The sequence below is a fragment of the Penicillium citrinum genome (genome assembly GCF_028827155.1).
Source record: "Penicillium citrinum strain IBT 23319 chromosome Unknown utg000009l:1.0-4274883.0:1.0-4276374.0, whole genome shotgun sequence".
Lineage (NCBI taxonomy): Eukaryota > Fungi > Ascomycota > Eurotiomycetes > Eurotiales > Aspergillaceae > Penicillium > Penicillium citrinum.
The window spans coordinates 748,149-759,522 of record NW_026622694.1 but is presented as its reverse complement, the minus strand read 5'-3'; the positions used below and the strand labels follow the sequence as shown (position 1 = coordinate 759,522).

The 11,374-nt window shown below is 46.8% G+C and overlaps 7 protein-coding genes across 7 annotated transcripts; 4 read left to right on the top strand and 3 right to left on the bottom strand.

Moving 5' to 3' along the window:
• Positions 1-247: 247 nt before the first annotated feature.
• N7469_009755 (uncharacterized protein) lies at positions 248-2,681 on the top strand (the record flags this gene model as incomplete). Its single annotated transcript, XM_056648660.1, has 4 exons — positions 248-648; positions 701-824; positions 888-1,534; positions 1,598-2,681. The coding sequence occupies 4 exons, from the start codon at positions 248-250 to the stop codon at positions 2,679-2,681; spliced, it is 2,256 nt and encodes a 751-aa protein (XP_056495791.1).
• Positions 2,682-3,362: 681 nt separating this feature from the next.
• Positions 3,363-4,016, top strand: N7469_009754 (fungal specific transcription factor domain-containing protein; the record flags this gene model as incomplete). Its single annotated transcript, XM_056648659.1, has 1 exon — positions 3,363-4,016. One exon carries the CDS (start codon positions 3,363-3,365, stop codon positions 4,014-4,016), a length of 654 nt encoding a protein of 217 aa, XP_056495790.1.
• Positions 4,017-4,224: 208 nt separating this feature from the next.
• N7469_009753 (fungal specific transcription factor domain-containing protein) lies at positions 4,225-5,136 on the top strand (the record flags this gene model as incomplete). Its single annotated transcript, XM_056648658.1, has 1 exon — positions 4,225-5,136. The coding sequence occupies one exon, from the start codon at positions 4,225-4,227 to the stop codon at positions 5,134-5,136; it is 912 nt and encodes a 303-aa protein (XP_056495789.1).
• A 253-nt stretch (positions 5,137-5,389) lies between these two features.
• N7469_009752 (uncharacterized protein) lies at positions 5,390-5,785 on the top strand (the record flags this gene model as incomplete). Its single annotated transcript, XM_056648657.1, has 3 exons — positions 5,390-5,588; positions 5,609-5,679; positions 5,744-5,785. 3 exons carry the CDS (start codon positions 5,390-5,392, stop codon positions 5,783-5,785), a joined length of 312 nt encoding a protein of 103 aa, XP_056495788.1.
• Positions 5,786-6,923: 1,138 nt separating this feature from the next.
• Positions 6,924-7,397, bottom strand: N7469_009751 (uncharacterized protein; the record flags this gene model as incomplete). Its single annotated transcript, XM_056648656.1, has 1 exon — positions 6,924-7,397. One exon carries the CDS (start codon positions 7,395-7,397, stop codon positions 6,924-6,926), a length of 474 nt encoding a protein of 157 aa, XP_056495787.1.
• Positions 7,398-7,506: 109 nt separating this feature from the next.
• On the bottom strand, positions 7,507-7,833 carry N7469_009750 (uncharacterized protein; the record flags this gene model as incomplete). Its single annotated transcript, XM_056648655.1, has 1 exon — positions 7,507-7,833. The coding sequence occupies one exon, from the start codon at positions 7,831-7,833 to the stop codon at positions 7,507-7,509; it is 327 nt and encodes a 108-aa protein (XP_056495786.1).
• Positions 7,834-8,657: 824 nt separating this feature from the next.
• N7469_009749 (uncharacterized protein) lies at positions 8,658-10,286 on the bottom strand (the record flags this gene model as incomplete). The annotated part of the gene is made up of 3 exons (XM_056648654.1): positions 8,658-9,440; positions 9,491-9,578; positions 9,640-10,286. 3 exons carry the CDS (start codon positions 10,284-10,286, stop codon positions 8,658-8,660), a joined length of 1,518 nt encoding a protein of 505 aa, XP_056495785.1.
• Between the last annotated feature and the right edge of the window lie 1,088 nt (positions 10,287-11,374).

The window sequence follows — 11,374 nt, the reverse complement described above, 5'->3', positions numbered from 1 at the left end:
GCAGCACTTTTCCCTCGTTTCACTATGTGGGCGTATCCTCCCGCACACACATGTCACGACTACGGGTAGGGAAAGACGTAAGGGCTGTCACCTGGCCTCCGCTCTGTTTCTAGCGCAGATACGTTAGTCATGTTCCTTTGGTTTGTTACGTTGATTTTCAATCCCGCTGATCGTGAAAAGGACTCGCTGTAGTTTTTCCTTGCCACAACACGCAGTTCAGTCTATCAATCCATCCCCCTCCAATACGATGGGTGACAAATTCCACCCTCTTCAATCCAACCCCGACCCTGAGTACCCCGGGCATACTTCAGGTATCCAGGAAAACGAGTCAGCTCCGTTCATCTACGACAATCTCATTCCTGAATATACACAGCCACCTCCGTTCAGACACTTGACTAATACTAAGCCCATTCCTAGTACCGACGACCGTCTGATACCCAATCCCGAGCGGTCTTTGAATCCAAAAGTCCCTATCCCCCGTTCTGCGTACCCCCGCAACTTTATTGTTAGTCGTCGTGTCAGCAAGGCTTGTGAGAATTGCCGCGAGCAAAAGGCTAAATGCACTGGAAATCGTCCGACCTGTCAGCGTTGCCAGGATGCTGGAATCAGGTGTTTTTATGGCGATGGGAAGGGAGAGAAAATGCTCAAGTGCGTTTGACTTATCGCGGAATGCTGCCTCATCATCTAACCCGAGTTGTAGAGAACTCAAGACTCTCACCGGGCAGGTTGAAATCTACGAAGGCTTGCTGCAAGACCTCTACCCGCTGCTGGATTCCTCGTCGGCGCAACATGTTGATCAGACGCTGGGTGGCAGATCAGTTATAGTGAGAAGTCGCGTCCTTTCATAACCAACACCCCTTCTCCAATTAACATCTAACCATGATCAGGCCCGGGAAATTTTGGCATCTCGCGTCAGAAGAACCACCAACTTGATTGCGACAGACTACACTGTGGAGGATTTCAACTGTAACGGAGAATCGCAGTCGATGGGCTTCGTGGGAGAGCACTCGGATATAGCATGGTTGTACAGACTCAAACGCGATCTTGATCAAGAAGAAACGCCTATCAAAGACCCTCTCGATCGACCTTCTATTTCATCCGTCAACTACTTCCAAGATGCCACTAAGATCACAGGTCCTGGCGATGCCGACGTCGATAAACTGGTACGACCTCCCCAACAGATTGCAAACCAACTCGTCGAAGACTACTTTCAAGCCGTGCACCCCGAGTTCCCTATCATCGGCAAGGACATCTTCTTAGGCCAATACCGTTCCTTGTACTCGAATCCCACCCTTCAACCCGGGAAGCGATGGATGGCCGTGCTGAATTTAATATTTGCCATCGCGACGACGCGTTCACACTTGGCCCAGTACCAAGGCCAACGAGGAGACCATACTAATCATGTAGTGTACTTTACACGGGCATGGCAATTGAGCATGGGTGATGTCATATTGCTCGACCACCCGAATATACAGCAGGTGCAAGTAGAAGGTCTAGCTGCTTTCTATCTTTTAACGACAGGCCAAATAAACCGGTACGCGTATCCGCCCCTTGTCGCCCTTCTCCTGGACTGACCTAGTTGGTTCTCGTCCCTTAGGTCGTGGAGGACGATCGGGATTGCCATTCGGTCGGCGGTTGCAATAGGCCTAAATCGTCGTGTCGAGAGTGACAACATCGTTCACCTATCAAAAGAGATTCGGTACCGCGTGTGGTGGGCGTTATTCATGCTAGATACTCTGCTATGCGTGGTGACTGGCCGACCACCCACCATCACCGAGAATTTCCGTACCACCCCTCTTCCACTCCCCTATAGAGAGGAAGATCTCGTCGAGGAAGGAATTGCACAACTAATCACTGATCAGAACGCCCGGAACGCTCTATTGGCGTCGCTACTCTCCAGTTATCCCCCAATCCCTGGACCTAGCAATGCCACAACAGAAACCCCTCTCTCAGCAAGCTTTGGATCGAGCAACAGGACTGAAACCGCGGCGCAGCCGATAGTGGATACTCCCGTGCCAAATATTTCCCTATCCTTCCTATACACAGTGGACTTAGCATTTCTGCTGCGTGAAGTTATCAAAACATTATATGCACCTGGAGCAACGCTACGGTCGTGGCAGGAGATAGAAACGGCAATCCTTACTTTCAATACTCATACTGACGATTGGCTCTCCCGGCTTCCAAATGAGTTCCACTTCGGGGAACTAGACACTGCCCGACCCTTCATCCGCCAACGCACCAGTTTAGGCTTCCAATTTTATACCACCAAGCTACTCATCTCCCAGCCCTGCCTCCGCCGTCTTGCCCGCCCACTGCCCGATACACCCCCTAGCAGCGTATGCGTTACCATGGCGTCTATATGCGTGCAAGTCGCGTGCCAGATGTTAGATATGCTCCCGGACGAGATGGACATGAACTGGCTCTACGGGGTTTCGCCCTGGTGGTGTATTCTACATTACATGATGCAGTCGACTACCGTTCTCCTAGAAGAGCTGTTTGCCCGAGCTCTGCCGGGATCCACCGAGGCTGCCGGCCTCGCGGACAGGGTCCAGAAGGCCATCCGCTGGCTACGAGCAATGTCCACCAACGATCCTTCCTCACAGAGAGCCTGGCTTATCTACATGGATATATTCGCTCGGCACGGGCCAAAATTGTCTTCGAAAATTGATGTTGATAACTAAGTCCTGATGTCTCAGTTAACTAACCTGTCTCTTCCGATCGGTCTCAGATCCGTACTGGCCGGGCTGTATCGGAGGAAAAATATTAGTCAATATTCACGTCAATTTGAATGTTTACTTTGTAAATAAGCATTCAAATGGCCGAGCTATGGCTTCGCTGTCTGAGGGGCCTCACCCATCGCTTGCTTGTTATTGGTAGACAATCTTCCATCTGCGACTGGGCGAGAAGGCAATATGGACCAGCGTCTGGCTTTATTCTTTGGATGCGATATTGTTAATGATACGGGTGGTTCAGTCCAAATGAGCCCTTTTATAAGCACTCCCTGTTTTGAATTAACCAGATTCCACCATTAATTTGTCAGATCGTGTAACATTTACGAGTTCGGAGTCGCGTAATTTGATTTTTAATCGAAATAGCAAGGGCATATTCCATCCGACGTGATATCACCGTGTTTGTTCTGTTTGTATGTCATCACGTACTTCAGCTTTCAGGTACTATGCCTCTCCGCCTAATTACTGCCTAAATTGTCCCGAGAATCTCCCTTTGTCCACACTATCTACTCGATCTCCATCGACCACAAGAGAATTTTGTATTGAGGGCGAACTGAATGGCATCCACTCAGCCAAGTCAATCTTTCCATTCTCGTCAGGTTCCATATTCTCGTCTCACAGCTTCCAGGTCTCATGAACGGCTCGAATTCCCCTTCTCACACGCACATCGAAAGTTCAACTTTCTCTAGGTTCAAAGTCTACATCGAAGATGACTTTGACGGCGATAAACGACTGCAGGCGATGGGCTTTGTCGGCGAACACTCAGAGAGAGAGTGGCTATATAAACTCCAACGCCACCTTGACCAAGGTGAACCAACTCCTTTCGGTGAAAGTACCGATCGTCTTATTTCTTCTGTCAACTACTTCCAAGATGAGTCTGCGATTGCACTTCTCGAAGGTGTAGATCTTACAGCACGGCCCCCCCCCCAACAAATTGCCGACCAACTTGTCGACGACTATTTCCAAACCGTGCACCCAGTGTTTCCAGTCATCGATAAACCCTCTTTTTTGCGCCAGTACCGGTCTTTCTATTCAAGTCTGAATATGCGATTTGAAAGACGATGGTTGGCAATACTAAACCTCATAATCGCGATTTCGGTGAGGCATTCGCTACTTGTGGATAACCGGCCTCTAGGGATGCATGATGAACATAACGTGTACTTTTCGCGCTCATGGTTTCTTAATAGAAGCAGCGATGCATTGCTAGCCTCACCAAATCTGCACCAGGTACAGGTCGAAGCTTTGACTGCATTTTACCTGCTGTCGGTTGGACAGGTCAATCGGTAGGTCGTATGCACATACGCTTAGCTGCTATGTTGTATTCACTGGTGGTCTTGCTATCTCTTTAGGGCTTCGAGATTTCTTGGGATTGCGATCGGATCAGCTATGGTGATAAGACTCGACCGTAGCGGTACCGATGTTGTTAAAAAGTCTGCGGAGAATCTGTATTGGGTATGGGGGGGGACTATTCATGTTAGATACGGTCCTTTGCGTCATGACTGGCCGTCCTCCTAGTATTGGAGAGACATATTGCACGGCACCCCTTCGTGAGACTTGTGAAGAGGAGGATAAAAGGGATAGACCTGCGGAGCAGCTTATTACCGACCAAAGGTTTCAGAATATCTTTGCAAGCTCTGTAGCCATCGAAGGTTCTGCAGATTTGGCTAGAAAGTACACAATGAGCCACGCAAATCTAGCGCAGCACGGGTCGAGCAAACGAAAATCGAATAAAAATTCTACGCAATCAACGCGACGCATTCCTATTCACGACATGTCATATTCCTTATATATGGTTGACTTGGCGTTTTTCATACGAGAGGCTGTCAATACTCTATACTCTCCCGGGGCTACACGACGATCATGTTTTGAGATCGAAATTATGATCTCGACATTCAACAGCAAAGCTGACAATTGGTTCTCGCACCTGCCGGCTGAGTTCCGCGTGGTGGAGGTAGAGGAAACCCGGCCATTTGTGCGTGAACGAGCCGGTCTGGCTTTTCGGTTCTACTCGGCTAAGATCATCATCTTGTGGCCCTGTCTTTGTCGTTTTACTCAATCACCATCACCTGGGTCTATCTGCAAAAGCATGGCAACTTTATGCGTTCACGTGGCGGGACAAATGATTGATCTCTTGCCCGACGGGATAGACGTAGCCTGGCTATACAGAGACACGCCATGGTGGTGTGTCCTCCATTACATTATGCAATCGACCAGTGTTCTACTGATGGCCCTACTCAATCAAAGTCAGCTAGGAACCAGTACTACTGTCAGCATAGGTGAGAAGGTTGAAAAGGCTATCCGGTGGCTAGGCGAGATGTCCACGAAAGATCCCTCCTCGCGGCGAGCCTGGCTTTTGTGTAGGGATCTTTACTCCCGGCTTGGCTCTCGGCTTGATGCTGGCTGCTAAGAAAGTACCCAAATCATTATATACCTTTGCCTAGGGGATGGAAACTTGGTTATTCCCTCCTGATGCTGCGAGGCTGGCACTTAAGTCATTCAGTCTGGCTCCATCCGCAATTACGATACTGTCTCCTGTCCAATCATCCCTGCATGTAGCTTTACCATTGTTTATCTTCCAATGATGAAGACAGCGTGTACGAAATCGAGTTTCCACATATTGTAATATTTTCTGCAATTCCATATTTTCTTGTATTCCATAAATGATATACCCTATTCTTATATGTTTGAAACATGGGGCAGTCCCTTTTTTCTGCCACAACCGCATTCCAATATCAATTGTCCTCGCAATACCTGCTGTTAAGTCTTGTCTCTCAGTCAATTCGAAAAAGTCGAAGAGACAGAAGAAATACCATCGCAAAACAACTTTAATGAAAAAGGTTTCCGAATACAGCAAGATGTGTGAGCAGATGTGTACATAGGCATTCCTTTGCGTGAGACGGGTCAGGTTCATGTTTCGAGAGCAGATGAATCTTTCCTTGCCTCACAATTGGTAAGCTACAAGTTCCGTCGTATACTGATGAGTAACTAATTTTCTAGAGCGCTTACTACCCTAGGCCAAGCTTCATGACAAATCAAGAATTGGATGGAATGAATGACTGTCATCGGCAACTAATGCAAAAGGAACCCTGCAGGTGATCGTCATAGACACAACAGCACGTGTAATTTTGAAAATTGTGTGTGATCGGTGACATTGTGTCTTGGAATTTGAGACCATCTACATCAGTACAACCATGAACTGATTTCTCAATCGTACTGCGATCGTACACCAAACAATGCCCATTGAGCTTATCAATATTATATAAATATTGTAAGCATGCGGCAAATTGTCGTTGATCTTCAACAGCATGATTCTCAATCTTCAGTAGGTCATTTTCGAGACAGAAATTGATTCGGAACCGGCCATCAAAACTGAGTATCTCAACTAATCGTTCCCAAACTGGTAGCTGATTGGCATGGTCAAAGATCTCTGATACCCGAACTATTTCCTGTTTCAAATGATTGTCTGCCCTCTCAAAGTGAAGAACCATCGTCATGATCTTGCTCGGAAGTGGAGAAATGGTTGAAGGAATTTCATTGTTGTGAATGCAATCTTGGCTTTCAATGTCGAGTATCCCTGTATACTGAGCTTGGACTGGTGTTCCCCAAAAAGGTATGACTGATCCAGGCCCATCGCTGTACGAAGAGTCGTTACGAGAAACTAGAGAGCGTGTCATCGTTTTTTGCCTATTGTAAACCGGCTCTTCAGGTAATGCTCCCGACATTACAGGAATGGAGCGAGGCTCCGTAATTCCAGATAACGAGACCCCAGCTGAGGAATCGGGTGGGACGAGTGTGTGAGAAAATTTTGATCGAGAGTCCAACTCTTGCTTAATAGCAGCCTCCATGGTGCATATAAGCCTTTTTATAATCAACTTGTATGAGTTGTGAACTTTGCTAGCTTTGGTGGAAGGGGCAGCCCAAGTAGAATAGAGCTTCTGGTGACAAGCGGAGGTGGTAAGAGAGAGCGGATGGTTGGCAAGAAATTTGTTGCAAAGAAAACATGACTTTTTGCTGACCCCAATGAAGCGAAATGAAGATTTTACATGAGGGTTATCGACATAGAAGCTTACGAGTTGTAATTCCGCATGTACAGAGAAATGGTCTGGACGCTGCCGTGCAAAGTAGCTCTGGGGGTTTCCTTTCCCTTTCCAAATTTGTGAAAGTCGGTGCCGATATGTTTCCACTTGAGAGCTATTAAGTCTTCGGAGGACAATGTCCAAGATCCAACTCGGGCGGAGAGATTGGTAGTTCTTCAGGAGCCATGACAGGATGAACAGTCATACGGGCGATCAAAGTAGGTTGCTCAAAGGCAAGCTGTGCAAATGCCCGCGACGCAATTCCGTACCGTCCCAATTTAAATATGATCAACAACCATTTTTCTAGTTGCCCAGAGTCGGTTCGGAAAGAAGCATGGAGTAGCTCCGCGTAGTCATGCTTTGCTCTCTGAGCATGCCGTAAAAAATTCAACAGCTTCTCTTCATTCACACAGTCCAACTCTTGTATTGCAGGAATACCGTCAAACCATTCGAGGAGCGATTCTATATGATGCAATGGAGCATCAACCACATATTTTCGAATACGTCTCTCGAGTTCTGGTCGATTGAGATCTACAGGTGCGTGGCAGGCTTTCAGCTCCTTAAGATATTGGTGGATCCGTGAGCTATCCATCGAAATGATTTTCGAGAGAATGGAAGTCTCATCCACGCTTTCTAGTTTCAATCATTACGGTGGAATTTGCAAGTCATAGTCGCAAGCTTACCTCCATTCGCCATTTGTATCAGACCTTTAATGATGGCTTGTGCATTAGAAGAACTGATTTTTGAACCCCAGCATTACAGGCAAGCCTGATAATAGTTTCCCCAGACTGGTTCTCTTCCATGCATGCTGCCGCCACATTAGCGCCACCTTTGCGTGTCGTGCAAACAAATGCGAAGGAATCGAGAAATTTCCGCTTGAGAAGGTCGGCTCTCTGTGTACTCGGACATTCGTTTGAGTCTAGGCCATGCGCACTAGGGACCCCTTGAACTTCGTTCAGAGCTTTCAGAAGTAGAACTGTTTCTAAAAATCTCCTTTGAAGGTTTCCAGACGGTGTAAGAATAGCCATAATTTAGTAAAGCAGGAAGCTTCTGCTTAAATATTCGGCCATCGCAAAAAGGAGTCTGAAATACGAACAGAACTCTTAATGACTGAAGTGAAAGTCACTGACGACATCCCCGCCTTGGACAAAACCACGCCCCCTTCTATCACATGATTCAGAGACAAGGCCTGATTTGACTTGCCAAATGCGGATTGGGTATTCAATTAAGCAAAAGAAAAGAGATAGAACAAAGTAAGCGAAAGAATTCCCGATCCCTTCCATATCCATTATGGATGAAAACAAAAAATTGTGACCAGACCCGGGTTCGATCCGAGGACCTTGTCGGTGTTAACGACACGTGATAACCAACTACACCATCCGGCCAATTTGTGTTACCATATTGACATGTTCGGGTCATATACCTATTTGGACTATCAATTCACACATCTATCGCAGAACTCGCAATTCGATCAATTAGATTTGTGAAGATGAAACAGAGAACTGGGTAAGAGGAGGGCAGCGACGATCAGCTCCATGATCCTGATAAATAAAATAAGTATGAAATGAAGATGCGGCAAAGAAAGATTTACCAAACAATGCCAAGTCATCTTGCTTCTGATTGGTTCATATAGCTGACTAAATGGTCCTGATCCACAACAGGTGAAATACAGAATAAAGGAATCACTTGCGTTGATTGAGGACCTCTGAGTTGGAAAAGATTGGCATTAAGAATGAAACGAATAACGCCGGTTAGACTCCTTTCGACCTTCAATGACATTTAGGACTCTCATCTACAAAATCGTTCTTCTCAACCCCATGGCAATGCTTATTCACCCTCACTCTAGAAAAAGTTAACAATTGTTTGAGCTTCCACCTAAAAAAGGTCTTCCATTGGATCCTGCGGTTGATTGTCTCCTTTGGCGGGTGGAATACCGCCTGGTGACGCCAGGGGTAGCTATCTGAGTGGCTTCGTGGTATGCTTCCAAGTACAACTTCTGAGAGCTACGAAGCTGGATGATTTTGGTCAATGGGTCGTGGCCACCATCCTCTACCAAGGATATACAGGGGAAAACGTTGAGCACGAAAATGCCTTGAAGGTCCTGTGCTACAGACACAGTGTTTTCACCGGCAACAGAGAACAGATCCCAGTCATTGCCCTCGGGATCAAAAGGCTCGAAGTCCGTCTCAAACTTCGTTTGTGATCGCTGGATTGAAAGCCAGAGTTCGGCAGCGATCTGAACTAGGGTTTTAATTTTGGAACAAAACAGATCTTGCTGCGCTCTAGGAAAGAGGCCACCCGCATAAGAGAGCATTTTCTGGACCACAGCTGAGATTTCAGCTTGAAGAGCCTTCTGTTCAGCGTCCGGATCAATCGAGACGAGTAAACGACGGCAGAAACCCTCTTTTTCGCCATTATCGTCTGCAAGATCCTCGAGAGCTTGACGAAGTCCGTCGCTCCCTGAAAGAAAATAGCTGGGCTGGAATATCCGCTGGTTGATCTCTATGAACAGAACGGCGAGGATCAAAGCAAATCTTATTGCTTTGGCGGCTGAGGAGTTTGACGGGATCAGGGGGAAGCTTGATGGTAAGACGAGATTGTCTACCTTCCGAAGCTTCTCCCATATAGCCTTCTCCTTTTAATCATTTCAGTGATGAGCGTAGCGAAACATATCTGAAGACTTACCTTGAGAATTTCTTCTGGAACATCTTGCTCTAGTAGTGGAGACAACTCGCTTGTAGCAGAAGTGCAAAGACCTGAAAATTTTGCTGTTCTGAGACCACGGCGCAGCAATAGTCAGTTCAAGGATGATAGCTACCATTCGCACTACTTACACAAATTCGTCGTCAACATTCGATGATTGGATCGCAAAGTGCTCCATCTTGGTGTTGTGAGCCCTAACTGCCTGCAGCTCTATCCTCATTTCGGCATTAACAGCTTCCAGCTCTTCATTCTTACCCTGCTCCGAAGATAACCTGGATTTCAATTTTGATCCAGCTGTCTTCATTTGGTCTATCATCTTGTCTCTCTCTTTCAAATTCTCTTGCAGTGTACTGATGTCCTTGGCGGACTGTGAAACTTTGGCTGCCTCCTGCGAACGAGCGGATTTCAATTCTGCTATTTCCTGTCGTTGAAGCCCTAGAATTCTTGAGTACTCGCCGATCTTACTCTCCTTTTCGTTGACAGTGGCGCGAAGCGATTCAATCTGCGTAGCGGAAGCTTTTTGTTTTGCTTTTTCGTCCTGGTTGACCTTACACATTCCGTTGATGGTAATTTGTTTCTCCTTCAACTCTTCGTCTTGTGACTGAATTTGCTCACGTTGTTGAGTGATCTCACCAAGCACGGTAGCTGCAAACTGGGATTCAGGGCTTGACGCCAGTATACCCATATATTTGATGAAACCTTCTAGGCTACCAATATTGGCTACAGGCAGCGCATCATGCTTTCCTGGGTTCAAGGGCGAGGAGTTGACAGAAGACATCTCAAGTGATTTTTTTGGTAAATTGTTCAAGAAAATTTAAGAGACAGTTGGCCTTAGGGAATCATTAGAGAAGAGGGTATTTTATATCTATGGCCATCTCGTGAGAGCTTCCACTTGGTAGCACCAGCTTTACGGCCAACAAGCCTCATGGTGAGGGGAAGGAACAATGATGCGGTTCATGCATGCAGGCGCAGGGTAGTTTGCGACGTGTAAGTGGCCTTGTGGTCGTCAATCACGCGAATCCTGGCAAGCAGATGCAAAACACTCGAGCCCTTACGTGTCACTTCGACTTTGGTAGCTTCACTGAGGCTGCTACGAGTCTTTGTGATTTCACAGCAAGGTCTTGCAGGTGAATGGCTCGCTGAGGAGAGGAAGACCGGCGCTTAATCAAAGGCCACGGAGGGGGTCCAACTTTAGCGTGGCGACAAGCCAATGACGCCAGTCCTCAGCGAGGAGTGCTCACTACCAGGATTTGAATCACAAGCGTAGCGCCACTAGAAATGATCAAACTCCACGTTCTTGGCATTAGCGTTATCTTCACCTGACCTCTGAGGATAAGCAAAGAATCAAGATATATCACTAAAGTCACTGAAGTGAAGCTCGTTACGATTGATCTTTTACTCAGAATATCAAAATAATAACCGATATCTGTTGAAAATCGTAGATCACTAATTCAGAGAGCAATGGGCCTGTATTTGTTCATTAACAAGCGCCGGCTCGTATGCAGCATAGACTCCTGATGGACGCGCCAGAATATGGGGCTGCATTAATGCCTGCTCAGATCGCATCTATATGTTCTGACTAGACGTACGATTTTCCCAATTTATAATAAAAACTTTACAAGATAATGCGAGTGAACTACTATTCCTTATACATCATTGGGACGATGTGCGTCCCATTGGCCCACACATATCAGCTAAGTCCGGTTGAAAACGAACTTCGAGATCTTGTGACCCAAACCTCAGTCATACGACGAGCTGGGATGGTTGAAGTCATTCAAAATTTTCGAGATGAAAATATCTTAACTGTGGAGTGGCCAAGGCTTATCGATACCGCGATCCAGCTGGATAAAGCCTCAGAGCTCCTCA